The sequence below is a fragment of the Chiloscyllium punctatum genome, chromosome 45, assembly GCF_047496795.1.
Source record: "Chiloscyllium punctatum isolate Juve2018m chromosome 45, sChiPun1.3, whole genome shotgun sequence".
NCBI classification, from domain to species: domain Eukaryota; kingdom Metazoa; phylum Chordata; class Chondrichthyes; order Orectolobiformes; family Hemiscylliidae; genus Chiloscyllium; species Chiloscyllium punctatum.
The window spans coordinates 36,641,132-36,656,002 of NC_092783.1; the positions used below are offsets into that span (position 1 = coordinate 36,641,132).

Genomic DNA, 14,871 nt, shown 5'->3' on the forward strand with positions numbered 1-14,871 from the left:
TATTGAACTCAAATTTCAAACGAAATCTCTCAATCGACATCTTTAACAGGACTATTTCATAACTAAATATTAATACTGATTTACTTGTTGACTTGATCTTTCATACCAATTCTTTCCTTCTGTAAAGTTGATCTCTACTGTGTTTTTACGAATTGTTTACAAAACCCTTGGCCTGGGTACACACCCTGCACCTGGGAGACAGGAAGTGATAATCTGATTTCTTCGGCATTGCGAAACTTTCCTTACAGCCATTGTTTGGGGGAATTCTGGTGTTTGCATTCTGAGATTTGCACCCTTGCAGATTTTAATCACAATTCCCAAACAATCAGATAAAATGAATGCAGAACGCTGCCGTCACGACATTGAGAATACCGTGTGGGAAGTTCGGGACCGATACGTGAACCTTTCCCCCGTTGGATCCGGAGCCTATGGCACAGTTTGGTAAGTTTTTTTTTTGCAAAGGAGCTGTCAGCCTAGTTTTGGTGATTGGAGAAATGTGGGTTTGAAACAGATGTGTGTGAGTATTTGCTTTGCTTGTACGCAGTGAGAAAAAAGATAAATGTATTCTCTCAGCGTCCTCAAGAATTTCTCTTAATAGTGAAATGCTGATGGGATGAACGATAATAATACTCTTGTGTTATTTACTTTCTGACGTAAACAGCTCCGCAATTGACAGACGAACGGGGGACAAGGTCGCGATTAAGAAATTGTACCGCCCATTTCAGTCTGAAATTTATGCCAAGAGAGCTTACCGAGAACTGAAACTATTAAAACATATGAAGCATGAAAATGTAAGTCTTCAGAGACCAATGTGAACAGCAGTCTCGCGCGTTTGGTGACGGCGCGGTGTGATTGTGGCTTGAATGGTTGATGATTGATTGTAGCATGGTATTTGAAACAATTGGCTTTTCTCTAATGGGAACGTAAATAACATTGGATGGCTTAACCCAGGCAGCGCATCCTTCAGGACGATTTAGTGGCATCAACGAAGTTATGTGGCCTATCATTTTAGGGCCGCTAATATCCAAGAGACTAAGATTAATGGGAAACTATTTGTTTTTTTTAAACAAGAATCCACATTACTGTGTCACCAAATGCATCTATAAACTTAGTTTTACATTTCATAAAACCAGGTAGATCTAAATAGTTTGATCATGCAGGATCACACCAATAAAGTATTACTTATAAACTCTTCCATTATGCAATGAAGTAAGATGCACAGAAATTCTTGTGGAAGTAAGTGGGGTTTGAGGGTCTTTATGAATGTCGGTCAGATTCCTTGACAACATTTAGGGAAAGGGTAGGATAAATGTAACATCAGTGCTCTCGTGTCACTGCAATGTCATTAAAAACCCCTCATTAAAAGACTTGCATTCTTGAAACATTGGTTGGAACCCTACCAGGATAGATGGTAATACAAAGCTGATGAAATGCTTGATGTAAAAGCCCACCTGGTTCACTCATGTTCTTTAGGGAAGGAAATTGCCATTCTTCCCTTGAGAAATTGGGTTGTGAGGAGGAGGGATTTGGGAAAATGGTCTCAGGTGTGAGTGATAGGGGAAGGAAGTCAGGAATAGTGAAAGAGTGGGGGAAGGGAAATTGGGAAGAGGAGCTGCTGAAGAATGAGCAAATTTAGGACGGGACAGCAGAATTGAGAAGAGGAGTTCAGGAGGAGTTTGGGAAGAAGAGGGGCTGATGTGTTTGATGGGGAGGGTATTAAAATGATGATTATAGTGTGTGGGGTGGGGTGGGGTGGGGAGGTACACAGAGCCTTCTGTCACCAGGGGATTTTGGAAAGCTTGGCTGGAACTGTATTATAACACTGTTATAACAATAATAACATACTGCAAGTCACTTTAAAACACAAATTTCCATGTTTGTGATTTTCATGCTAATCTATCAAATGCAAACTTTATATTCTGAATGTGACTGTATTATCTTATTGATATTTTGTTTTGGTCCAGGATCATGTTAAATTTCAAAGGAGTTGTCATTCATTTCTTTATTTTTATGTGAAAATATTATTTCCTGACCCAGAGCTCACACTCTTGAACAGTTTTCAAATCCAGCAATCAGGAACACACTGCACATTGTGGGGAGAAAAAGACTGCTCATGCAGACTGAGCAGCAAAGCCCAACTACAAAAGCAAGGAGAACAAGCGAGAGCAGGATAAAGCAGAGCTGTGATTGGAGGAGCAGTGGGAGAAGAGGAGGAGGGATACCTGAAGTGAGCACTGTGTGAGATGATGAGCCAAGCAAGGATTCAAAGCTCAGGAAGATCATTGCCCTTGGGGTCCCTCAGGAATCTTTCCATAGGCCCGTTTTAATTTCTTATTTTGTGCTCTCCCTTGAGAAATCATCTGAAGACCTCAGTATTCTCATTAATGTTAATGACAATCAAATCTAGCTCACCAGGCTTTCTTTCAACATTACCTCTGTGTTGTCAGGCTGCTTGCCTGCAGCAACCTTCACCAATTAACATTAAAAAGGCCCCTCTACAAACTTAGTTTCCTAACTATCAACTCCAGCCCGTCCCTGACTGCTGCTACATACTGTACTAGGGTTATTTGGTGACCTATTTAACAATGAGCTGAGTTTCCAATCCCACATCATCTCCACCACAAAGACCACATATTATCAGACTAGCCTCTGCTTCTGACTAAGTCCATTTGCTGATATCATCCATTGTATTGCACCATCAGACTCAATCAGCCTGTCTTCCTGTTGGGGAGATGGTGGTGTAATGGTAATATTGCTGGATTAGTAATCCAGAGGCCAGAGCAATGCTTTGGGAAAACTGGTTCAACTTCAGCATCAGCAATGGCAACTGCTAAAATTTAAATTCAATTAATAAAATCTGGAATATTGAACTTGACTCACTGATGGTTACTATGACAACTATCCTCAATTATCCACTATCCATGCCCCATCTAGTTCAATCATGCCCCTTTAAGGGAAGGAATTCTGCCACTACCTAGTCTGACATACAGAAATGTAGAGCATGGAAACAGACCCTTCAGTCCAACCCGTCCATGCTGACCAGATATCCAAACCCAATCTAGACCCACTTGCCAGCACCCAGCCCATATCCCACCAAACCCTTCCTATTCATATACCCATCCAGATGCCTTTTAAATGTTGCAGTTGTACCAGCCTCCACCATGTCCTCTGGCAGCTCATTCCATACGTGTACCTCCCTCTCCGTGAAAAGTTGCCCCTTAGATGTCTTTCACATCTTTACCCTCTCATCCTAAACCCTTTTGTTCTGGAATCCCCCACCCCAGGGAAAATACTTTATCTATTTATCCTATCCTTGCCCTTCATGATTTGAGAAAATTTATATGGTCACCACTCAGCCGACGACACTGCAGGCAAAACAGCCCCAGTGTATTCAACTTCTCCCTATAGCTCAAATCTTCCAACTTGGCAACATCCTTGTAAATCTTTTCTGAACCCTTTAAGTTTGACAACATCCTTCCGATAGGAAGGAGACTAGAATTGCATGCAATATTCCAAATGCGATTTAACCAACATCCTGTACAGCTGTAACATGATCTCCCAATTCCTATACTCAATACTCTGACCAAAAGAAAAGCATGCCAGATGCCTTCTTCATTATCCTATCTACCTGCGACTCCACATTCAAGGACCTATTAACCTGCACTCCAAGGTCCCTTTGTTGAGCAACACTCCTGAGGACCTTACCATAAAGTGTATAAGTCCTGCTAAGATTTGCTTTCTCAAAATGCATTTATCTAAATTAAACTGCATTTCCCACTCCTCAGCCCATTCGCCCATCTGATCAATATCCTGTTGAAATCTGAGGGAACCTTCTTCGCTGTCCACCAAACTTCCAATTTTGGTGTCATCTGCAAACTTACTAACTGTACCTCTTCTGTTCACATCCAAATCACTTATATGAATGACAAAAAGTAGTGGACCCAGCACCAATCTTGTGGCACTCCACTGGTCACAGGTCTCCAGTCTGAAAAACAACCCTCCACCACCACCCTCTGTCTTCTACCTTTGAGCCAGTTCTGTATCCAAATGGTGAGTTCTCCCTGTATTCCATGAGATCTAACCTTGCTCATCAGTCTCCTATGGGGAACCTCGTCGAACGCCTTACTGAAATCCATATAGATCACGTCCACTGCTCATCTCTCATCAATCCTCTTTGTTACTTCTTAACAAAACTCAGTCAAGTTAGTGAGATATGATTTCCCACACACAAAGCCATGTTGACTATCCCTTGCCTTTCCAAATATGTGTACATCCTGTCCCTCAGGATTCCCTCCAACAACTTGCCCACCCCTGACGTCAAGCTCACTGGTCTGTAGTTCCCTGGCTTGTCCTTACCACCTTTCTTAAATTGTGATACCACATTAGCCAACCTCCAGTCTTCTGGCACCTCACCCGTGACAATTGATGAAAGAAGTATCTCAGCAAGGGGCTCAGTGATCACTTCCCTCTATACCTGATTCCAGATTGACAGCATTGTGGTTGTATCTTATTTACTATCTCTAATGGTCCTACAAGCCACTCAGTTCACAGGCAATTAGAGATAGGCAAGAATTGCTGGCCTTGACAATGATGCTCTCATCACGTGAAAAAAACTCTGCTGCCTGTATCCCAATCTATACTCAATTCTTCAGGCTCAAAGGATTCATACTCAATCAGGATGAAAACCTGATGAAGGGCTTATGCCTGGAACGTTGATTCTTCTGCTCCTCAGATGCTGCCTGACCTACTGTGCTTTTCCAGCACCACGCTCTCGACTCAGATCTCCAGCATCTGCAGTCTTCACTCAATTTTTATCTGATTGCTCTTCTGTAAAGTATCTTAGAAATCTTCATGATATTAAATGCGCCATTTAAATGCAATTTATTTAATGAGTTTAGATTAGATTAGATTAGATTACTTACAGTGTGGAAACAGGCCCTTCGACCCAACAAGTCCACACTGACCCTCGATGAGCAACCCACCCAGACTCATTCCCCTACATTTACCCCTTCACCTAACACTGTGGACAATTTAGCATGGCCAATTCACCTAACCTGCCCATTTTTGGACTGTGGGAGGAAACCAGAGCACCCGGAGGAAACCCACGCAGACATGGGGAGAATGTGCAAACTCCACACAGTCAGTTGTCTGAGGTGGGAACTGGACACGGGTCTCTGGCACTGTGAGGCAGCAGTGCTAACCACTGTGCTGCCTGCTTTGTATTTTTTTAAGAATCGCAGCAATGTTAAGCTAAATGCCTCTTCTGTGTTATTCCTAATTTATTTTTTCTTTTTTGTGAATTAAGTTCAGATGTTGTTTGGAGATAGGGTATTGGAGAATATTTCTGTGAGAATTAAGAGGAAGAAGGTGTGCAGAATTGATTCCAGGGAAGAAAAACTGAAGTCAGGGGTAACTATTAAATCCAGAAATTTTCCTTTCATCCAGGAAACTGAAACTCTGGTCAGAACTAGAGTGTTACTGAAGCTGAAACAACATGAGAAGTAATGATCAGTTATTAGCTCAGCAGGGAATTGCTGCAGTGTGGGAAGGACTGTAAAATGATGATAATTACTGTAAAATTTGAACAGCAAAATAGCAGATAAGGATCTAGCAGCGGATATTTTACAGTGCAGTCCAGTGTAGACCTGTAGTCTTGATGTCCAGGAATTTTGAAACAAAATTTCAGACACAGGGCAGATTTCCCCTTCAAGCAGAAAGCTCGAGTTGGAGCATTTCCAGAAAATGCATTTCAAAGGATATATTTCAAATGTGTTTATGGGCAGCACGGTGTCGCAGTGGTTAGCACTGCTGCCTCACAGAGCCAGAGACCCGGGTTCAATTCCCGACTCAGGCAACTGACTGTGTGGAGTTTGCACATTCTCCCCGTGTCTGCGTGGGTTTCCTCCAGGTGCTCCGGTTTCCTCCCACAATCCAAAAATGTGCAGGTTAGGTGAATTGGCCATGCTAAATTGCCTGTAGTGTTAGGTGAAGGGGTAAATGTAGGGAAATAGGGTTGTGCTTCAGCGGGTCGGTGTGGACTTGTTGGGCCGAAGGACCTGTTTCCACACTGTAAGTAATCTAATCTAAACTCATGAAAATTAATTAAGTCAATCTTCTCTTGAATAAAACATTCTCTTGTCTCAAGTGCACATTAATATTTCAAAGTAAACATTCAAAACTATCCTCACGACATTTAATCCTGTTATTTGTTCATGAAACTGTCATTCAAACAAATAAAAACTTTTAAATCTAAATGAAACTCAAAGCACAGAGTCCAGATAACACATTATAATCAGATTCTCCATACTGTTAAATACAGTATATAAGGATATATAATCTACTACATTGATTTATCTAATGCATGTGCATATTTACACAGTGGTGATCAATTTAATGGTCATTTGACTTCTAAGATTTATTAGCAAGTGACAAGTATGAGATACTTTCTCCTTTTTCCAATCTTCTGGCCACAAGATGTACTCTTGAAAAAAAAGTAAGTTTTAACACAATGAGTGATATAACTTTTAAGAACAGACATAAACAAGGCTTTCTGGCATGCTTAAAGAAGAGGATAAAAGTTTGCTATGTGCTACACCCAGAATATAATCTCAACAAAAATCCATTACTTGTCCACATAGCCACACAGAAGAAAAGATGATCACAGAAAGTAGGTTTCTAAATTTTTGACCGTGAGCAAATCTTGAAGTTGTGCCCTTCAAATTCAAGTCTAGTTCATTATTATAGATGCCATGGACCTCTCAAATTTTAAATTTAATGTTGATCTCGCTCTTTGCGTACCTTCTCTGCAACTATAACATTGTTCTGTTACCCTAATGCATTTTGCAAGGTATGATTTGCCTGTACTGCACACACAAAATTTCACTTTTCTAGTTGCATGTGACAATAATAAATCAAATCAAATCAAATCAAATCAAAAAGACAAGCAGGCATTTTAATATGGACGCTGGAGAGCCTCACTGTATACCTTAATCTAGTCTAAAAAGCAACTGTTTCCCTAATCTATTTCTTGTTATTCAATTAATTTTGTTTCCTTGTTGTCACTGTCCTTTCAATTCCATGGGCTTCAACTTTACTGACAACCCTGATGTGTGCTATTTTATCAATTGATTTTTGAAAGACCATTATGCCACATCAACTGCTTTGCTTTTCTTAAACCTCTCTATGAACGTATCACAAATTCAATCAAATTAATTAAATATAATTTGTCTTAATAAACCCATGCTGGTTTCCTCATTTAATCTACATTTATGGAAGGGATTGTTAATTTGTCCCAGAATATCATTTCTAAAAGCTTTCCTACCAGTGAGGTTAATCTGACTGGGCTAATATTGCTGTCTTTATCCTTGCACTCTTTTTTGAACAAGGTTGTAACATGTTAACAATTGTCTAGTCCTCCGCCACCACTTCTGTACCTAACAAGGATTGGAAGATTATGGCACTGTCTCTGCAACTTCCACCCTTACTTCGCTGAGTATCCTCAGATGCTTCAGATCTGGTGATTTATTAACTTGATGTACAACTTGTCTCATTTGTCATTTAATGTATTATAGTTTAAATGAATGGGCATGGAAATGATATATGGAGCCAAAAAAGTGTTGAATGCAAGAATGCTCACTTAGTTAGGAAAAATGAATAGAAATAGAATATTTTCTAAACTATTTTCTAAATCTCTTAAGTGTTAGCCTTTAGGTGTCCTTGTACATGAAGCACAAAGCTAGCATGAAGATATGCCAATCAATTTGGCAAGCAAAAGATCTGTTGTCTTTTTGGAGGAATTTGGCGTAGAAGTGTAAGGAAGTTTTGCTGCAATTTCACTTGGCTTTGGTGAGACTGCACCTGAAGTAGGACAAACAGTTTTGATCACTTTATCTGAGAGGGAGTGTTTGCACCTGAGAGAGATTGCAACACAAGTCCACTGGATTGATTCCTGGATTGAGAGGGTTATCCCATTCAAAGAGCGTGAGTGGAATATGCCTGTATTTTCTGGCATCTATAAAAATGAAAGGCAATTTCATTAAAACACAAGTTTCTGATGGGGCATGATCAGGTTGATGCTGAGAGATGGATCTCCCTTGCTGAAGAACCTAAGCGTAGGGGAATAGTCTCACTGAGCATATTTGAGAATGGAATCAATAGATTTTGAAATCTAAAGAAATGAAAGGATATAGATATCATATGGGATAAGGTTGTAGATCAGCATGATCTTAATGAATGAAGACTAGTCTTGATGGGGTTCTTACTCCTGCTCCAATTTTTACATTCTTATTTCTCGAAGTTTGCACACTGTTTGTGAAACATTATACTGTTGATGACTTAGATTTAACCAGTATATTCTGTTCTTCATAACCACTTATGTGCATGATTGAAACTTAGGAGAATATAGCACTACAGGAGGTCATAGGAGACATGGAATGACCTCATTGTCATTCAGTTTGTGTCATGTTGTTTTGATACCTTGTGCACACCTTGTCCTACTTGGAAGCTGTGTAATCTGGGATAGGTCAGAAACTGGATTAAGTACCAAGATCAGTTAAATGGACAATGTGGAAAAACTCTCTCCTGCCCATTTGGGCAATCAAACTACAATTCAGGAGCTCACTCTTAAGTTTATTAATTTTATAGTGTAACCTAAATACTGTGTGAAATGATCATTGTCCCAATTAGAATTTGATCCAGCTGTTTGTTGCTTGAAGATACATGTATTCATTATACATGTCTGGAACTTATACTTGAGATCTAAAAGAACCTGCTAACAACGGGGCGGCACGATGGCTCATAGCGCCAGAACCCAGGTTCGATCCCTGCCTTGAGTGACTGTCTGTGTGGAGTTTGCACACTCTCCCTTGTCTACGTGGGTTTCCTCCGGGTGTTCCGGTTTCCTTCCACAATCCAAAGATGTAAAGGTCAGGGTGAATTGACCATGCTAAATGGCCCATAGTGTTATGTGCATTAGTCTGGAGTAAATATAGGTTATGGGAATGGACCTGGGTGGGTTACTCTTCAGAGGATCAGTTTGGATTCCTTGGGTCGAAGCGCCTGTTTCCATACTGTAGGGAATCTAAGAATCCAGTTAGGCCTGACTTTGTATATCCTTTAGGAATATCCTGGGTTTCACCATAACCTCCAATTAAACAAAATACTACGCCAATATAATCAAATCCCTTCTTAGAAAAATCACTCAAATCACTCTAAAACTGCATTGCTTCAGAGGCTTGGCTTCTTTAGCCAATCTAGATAATTATGATTTAAACTGGGAATTAATCTTATGCTCCTCCTCTAGATCCTCTGCAAAGCTGCAATATGATCCAGATATGTGAGGAGATTGAAACTGAACACAGTAGCCTGAGACCCAACCAAGGTCTTGTTTTCTCATCAATTGTGTGCTGTGTTTATTTTGTTTGCTAAGCTATAATTGCAACAAATGATTTTATACACTTCATTTATTTTGGCCATCATGTTTTATTTAACGATGTATGTAAAATATTTTGCATAAGATTTGTGCTGTTCATGTTACAAGGTGTTGTCAAAATTGTCAATGACACAAAGCAATGATACTCGGCACCACCCTCTTGAACTGTCCTACCTGTTCATCTTCTTTCCCACCTATTCACTCCATCCTCCTCTCTGACCTATCACCATCACCCCCACCTTCATCTACCTACCGCATTCCCAGCTGTCTTCGCCCAGCCCTACCCCTTCCCATTTTTCTCTCAGCCCCCTTGGACCTCCCCCACATTTCTGATGAAGAACTTATGCTCAAACTGTCAACTCTCCTGCTCCTCGGATGCTGCCTGATCGGCTGTACTTTTCCAGCACCACACGTTTTGACTCCGATCTCCAGCATCTGCAGTCCTCACTTTCACCTAGTTGATTATAACCTTACTGCAAAGACTCTCCTCCTCCCTTTACAAGGATCTCAGTGATTCTTTCTCTCACTGCTCCCCCCAGGGCGTCTCCTCTGCCCTGAAGCTCTTCAGCCATGTCCTGAAGCAGACTCACTACCACAGCCTTGTCTCCTTCCTCAATGCCTGCCTACAGAACGGACTCCAAACTACACTCAGACCATCACAATTTGGACCTGACCAGGACAACCACTATCTACAGCAAATCCAAAGCTTCCAGAAATGGTTCTCCCTCCATATTCTCTGCTTGAGGCTCATAACCATGCGCCGCCACCTAGTCTCCCTGCAGTCAGTCCTACCCCAGCCATGCTCTCTCACAGACCTGCAAAGGAGTTTTGCTGTGCTTCATTCTTAGAAGAATCCACACACACAATAAATGCTTTTTCTCCAGCATATCAGACATCAAGGAACATAAGTGCACCAAACTTTTCTGTACTTACCTCTACACTCGGGATTACTCGATCATCCCAAAGCCTTCTCACAGACTCCGGAAGAACTTGGACGCTATTAGATACACGGCCGATACAACTACTACCACCACCACAACTACCAATGACTTCACTTCCACCCCCAATGCTCCACAGACCACAGCTACTGCTGACTATACTGCCTCCATGATTTCCACCAGGACAACTGCCTCCGTGATCACTGCAGGAACCACCACCCCTGAAACCACCACCAGGTATTAGCCTACAGCCTTGGCATGTTTTTAACCATTCTCCCCCAGACCTCCCCCTCACTGAGGATGAATGATCGGTCCTCAGTAAAGGCCTCACCTTCAACCCTCTACGCTCCCGGATCAATGAATTCAATACGTGTTGCAACATCGAACTTTGCTTTTGCTACCTTCGCCTCCATGTTTACTTTTTCCATCAGGACTCCCGCCTACCCTCCAAGGACCCTTCTCCCACCTCCAACCCACACCATCCACCTGGACACCTTGTGCTGATCTCTTACTCACCCTCAATCTCTTCATCTCCAACTGCCGCTATGACATTGACCGCCTCAACCTCTCCACCTCCTCACCCACTCCAACTTCTCACCATCGCAACGCACAGCCCTCCACTCCCTCCGGTCCAACCCCAACCTCACCATCAAACTAGCAGACAAGGAGGGGCAGAGTGATAGTTTGGTGCACCGACCGCTACACTGCTGAAGTCAGGTGCCAACTTGCGGACACCTCCTCCTACTGCTCCCTCAACTGTGACCTCACCTCCCATCATCAAACCATCCACAACCAGACTATCCACAACCTCATCGGCTCAGGGGCTTTCCCACCAACACCCTCCAGCCTCATGTCCTGGAACCCCACACCACCTGGTTCTACCTCTTCCTCAAAATTCATAAACCTGATTGCCCCAGTTGACCCATTGTCTTAGCCTGTTGCTGCCCCACCGAACTTACCTCCGCATAACTTGACACCATCCTGTTCCCTTTTGTCCAGGATCTCCCTACATACATTCGAGACACCACCCATTCTCTCCACCTACTCCATGACTTTCGGTTCCCTCGCCCCCAGTGCCTCATTTTCACCATGGATATCCAGTCCCTGTACATGTCCATCCATCATGATGAAGGCCTTCAAGCCCTCCATTTCTTCCTTTCCCACCAGAACCCTTCCACTGACACACTCATTCGATTGGCTGAACTAGTCCTAACCCCCAATTTGTCCTTTGAATCCTCCCACTGCCTCCAGACCAAAGGGGTAGCCATGGACACCCACATGGGCCCCAGCTACACCTGCCTCTGCCTCGGGTATGTGGAACAGTCCATCTTCCGCAACTACACCATTCCTCACCTTTTCCTCTGCTACATCAATGACTGTATTGGCACCACCTCGTGGTCCCACGAGGAGGTTGAACAGCTTGTCAGCTTCACAAACACCTTCCACCATCACCTCAAGTTCGCCTGGACCATCTCAGACACCTCTCTCCCCTTCCTGGACCTCTCCATCTCCATTTCCGGCAACCGACTCAAAACAGACATCAACTTCAAATCCACCAACTCCCACAGCTACCTGGATTACACCTCCTGTCATCCTACCTCCTGTAAAAACATTATCCCTTAATCCCAATTTCTCCATCCCTGCCGCATCTGCTCCCAGGAGGACCAATTCCACCACAGAATACACCAGATGGCCTCCTTCTTCAAGGAATGCAGTTTCCCCTCCCATGTGGTCGATGACGCCCTCCAGTGCATCTCCTCCACTTCCCGCATTCACGTCCTCCCTGGAACCCCACCCTTCCAATCGCAACAAGGACAGAACCCCTCCCCTCCCCGGCCCTCGCCTTCCACCCTATCAACCTCCAGTTACAAAGCATCACATTTTGCAGAGACCATTCCCTCCGCGACCTCTTTGTTAGGTCTATGCCCACTCCCAACCCACCATCCACTCTTGGCACCTTCCCTTGCACTGCAAGAGGTGCAAAACCTGCGCCCACACCTCCCGCCTTCCCTCAATCCAAGGCTCCAACTGATCCTTCCACATCCAGCAGAGATTTTCCTGACCTCTACACACATCATGTACTGTGTCCATTGCTCCCGATGTGGTCTCCCTACATTGGGGAGACAGGATGCCAACTTGCAGAATGCTTCAGAGAATAACTCTGGGACACACTCAATAAACAATCCCATCGCCTTGTGGCCGAACACTTCAATTCTCCCTCCCACTCCGCCTATGACATGCAAGTCCTGGACCTCCTCCACCGCCAGATTCTAGCTACGTGATGCCTGGAGGAAGAATGCCTCATCTTCCACCTTGGGCTCCTCCAACCACACGAGATCAATGTTGATTTCCCTAGTTTCCTCATCTCCCCTCCCCCCACCTTATCCCAGATCCACCCCTCCAACTCAGCACCGCCCTCTTGAACTGTCCTACCTGTCCATCTTCTTGCCCACCTATCCACTCCACCCTCCACTACAACCTACCAGCACCACCCCCCACCTTCATCTATCTAACATATTCCCAGCTACCTTCTCCCTAGCTCCATCCATCTCCCATTTATCTCTCAGCCTCCTTGGGCTACCTCCTCATTCCTGGTGAAGAGCTTATGCTTGAAACATCGGCTATCCTGCTCCTCGGATGCTGTCTGACCGGCTGTGCTTTTCTAGCACCACACTTTTTGACAATGATACAAAACAAGTCATTTATTGTAGCCTCTAAAGTAAAAATACTTTAAACAAAAGCTTCCTTTCAAATGGTTTCACCTTTATTCTTCAAGACACACCTGAACAATCTAAATTTTCTTTATTCCATTTAGTTGCAGAGAAATAGGTTTCAGACAATTCAGTACTTGTTAGAACAGTGCTGCTTTGTTCTACAGTAGGTTTCATATATTGAATAATTGCTTGGAGTAAGTTAGTGGCAGGAAATGTCTGCTTATTGGGAAATTCAGCAATGCAGTTGAGAACCGGTGAAATACAATCTTGTGTGTTCCTCGTGGTATGTTGATTTTTCTGTGTGCAGGCTGTCCTATGCAGGCAGCCCAGTTGCAGTCTGACATCCAAGCAGCAATCTAGACTTGTTAAAACACTTTCAATTCAACTCATCATAAGACATACTGGGTTACGTTTCTTTGTGTCCTCGAGTGTGCTGTGAAGGAAGGGGTTAGAAGCAGATAAGGTAGTAACATTTTACAGGTATTTGGAGAGACACATGAACAAACAGGGAATCAAAGGTTCAGACAGATGGAATTAGATTAAAATGGCATCATGGTTGGCACAGGCATGGTGGACTGAAAAGCCTGTTCCTGCACTACACCTTTCTATGTTCAATGCCAACAGAGTGGAAGACGTCAAGATAGCTTGTCATATAATAATAAATGTATTGCTTCAAGAGCTTTGCAGTGTCAGCAAATATTAACTTCTGCACCTTAGGGATGTTTTTGGCTTCCATCTGAAAGTAATTCATCTATTGTCGTCAATCCAACTTGGATTTCAGCCTACTGAAGTACAGGTCCAAATCACTAATCCGGAGAAAGTACTTGGTTAATATTCTTCTAAGAGATTCTTATGTTCCCATTTTTCCCTATGCTATTTTAATTTGACAGATCAAATCTGTGTATACAAGCATAACAGTCAGTTTCTTTGGCAGGAAGTCTCAATTACTACAGCTATAAACATTTAAAGGTTTTAGAAAGTCAAAATAATGTTATTTAAATGTGACCTTCAAAGCCTCTGTACCAAAATGTTTTCACCTATAAATAGATTTTACTGTGTTCACATCTTTGAGAAAGAGTCAGTTGCATGATCCAAAAACTTTATTAAATTGTAGTCATGATGTTGATGGCATAGACTGCTGTTGTCTGCACCCAAGATCTTGTAGCATTTTAATCAGAAATGTGAAATTTTACAATGTTGATTTAAAGGAAATCTAATTTTAGTTAATGCTATGCACTACTTAGGGATTATTTGTATGTTCCCTTCTTGACTGTGAACAGCCATGTCATTCTGAAACTGCCCAAGTACTGCACTTGACTTTGGTCAGGCCTAGGAAGATAATGTGTACTGGCCATTCTTCAGTTTTTAGAAATAGATCACGATTTTTGAGGGGAACAGTGTGAAATAAAAACGATTCATATCTACATTCTATCCTGGGACAGGCTAAGCAAAGACATGCCAGAGAATTCCTAGAGGCCTGGCAATCCAACCACAACGCCATAAACAAGCACATAGATCTAGATGCCATCTATCAACCCCTCAGAAAATGAACAGGAAATGACATCACCACAAACCCCAGGAACCTTATCCAGGAGAAAGATATAAATAGAAAGCTAGAGACAACAGCTTCGCTTCACTTGGAGGTCGCCACTGATGATGTTACCTAGCCAGGTAATGAAACGTCTGGATATCAAACCTACAGCTCAGCGAGCAAACCTACACCTGAAACATTCTAACAACTTTTAGGGATAAGTTCCCAAAGCTCCTTAGGCATTTGATAATGGAATCA

General features: G+C 42.7%; 1 protein-coding gene across 1 annotated transcript in view; it reads left to right on the forward strand.

Annotated features, from left to right (window-relative positions):
- The first annotated feature begins 211 nt into the window (after window positions 1-211).
- Window positions 212-14,871, forward strand: part of LOC140467296 (mitogen-activated protein kinase 13-like) — a 74,510-nt gene continuing 59,850 nt past the window's right edge. Inside the window, exons 1-2 of the mRNA XM_072563561.1 lie at window positions 212-441; window positions 662-791. Of these exons, the coding sequence (XP_072419662.1) occupies window positions 335-441; window positions 662-791 (237 nt within the window). The 5' untranslated portion in view covers window positions 212-334. The remainder of the gene's footprint in view (window positions 442-661; window positions 792-14,871) is intronic.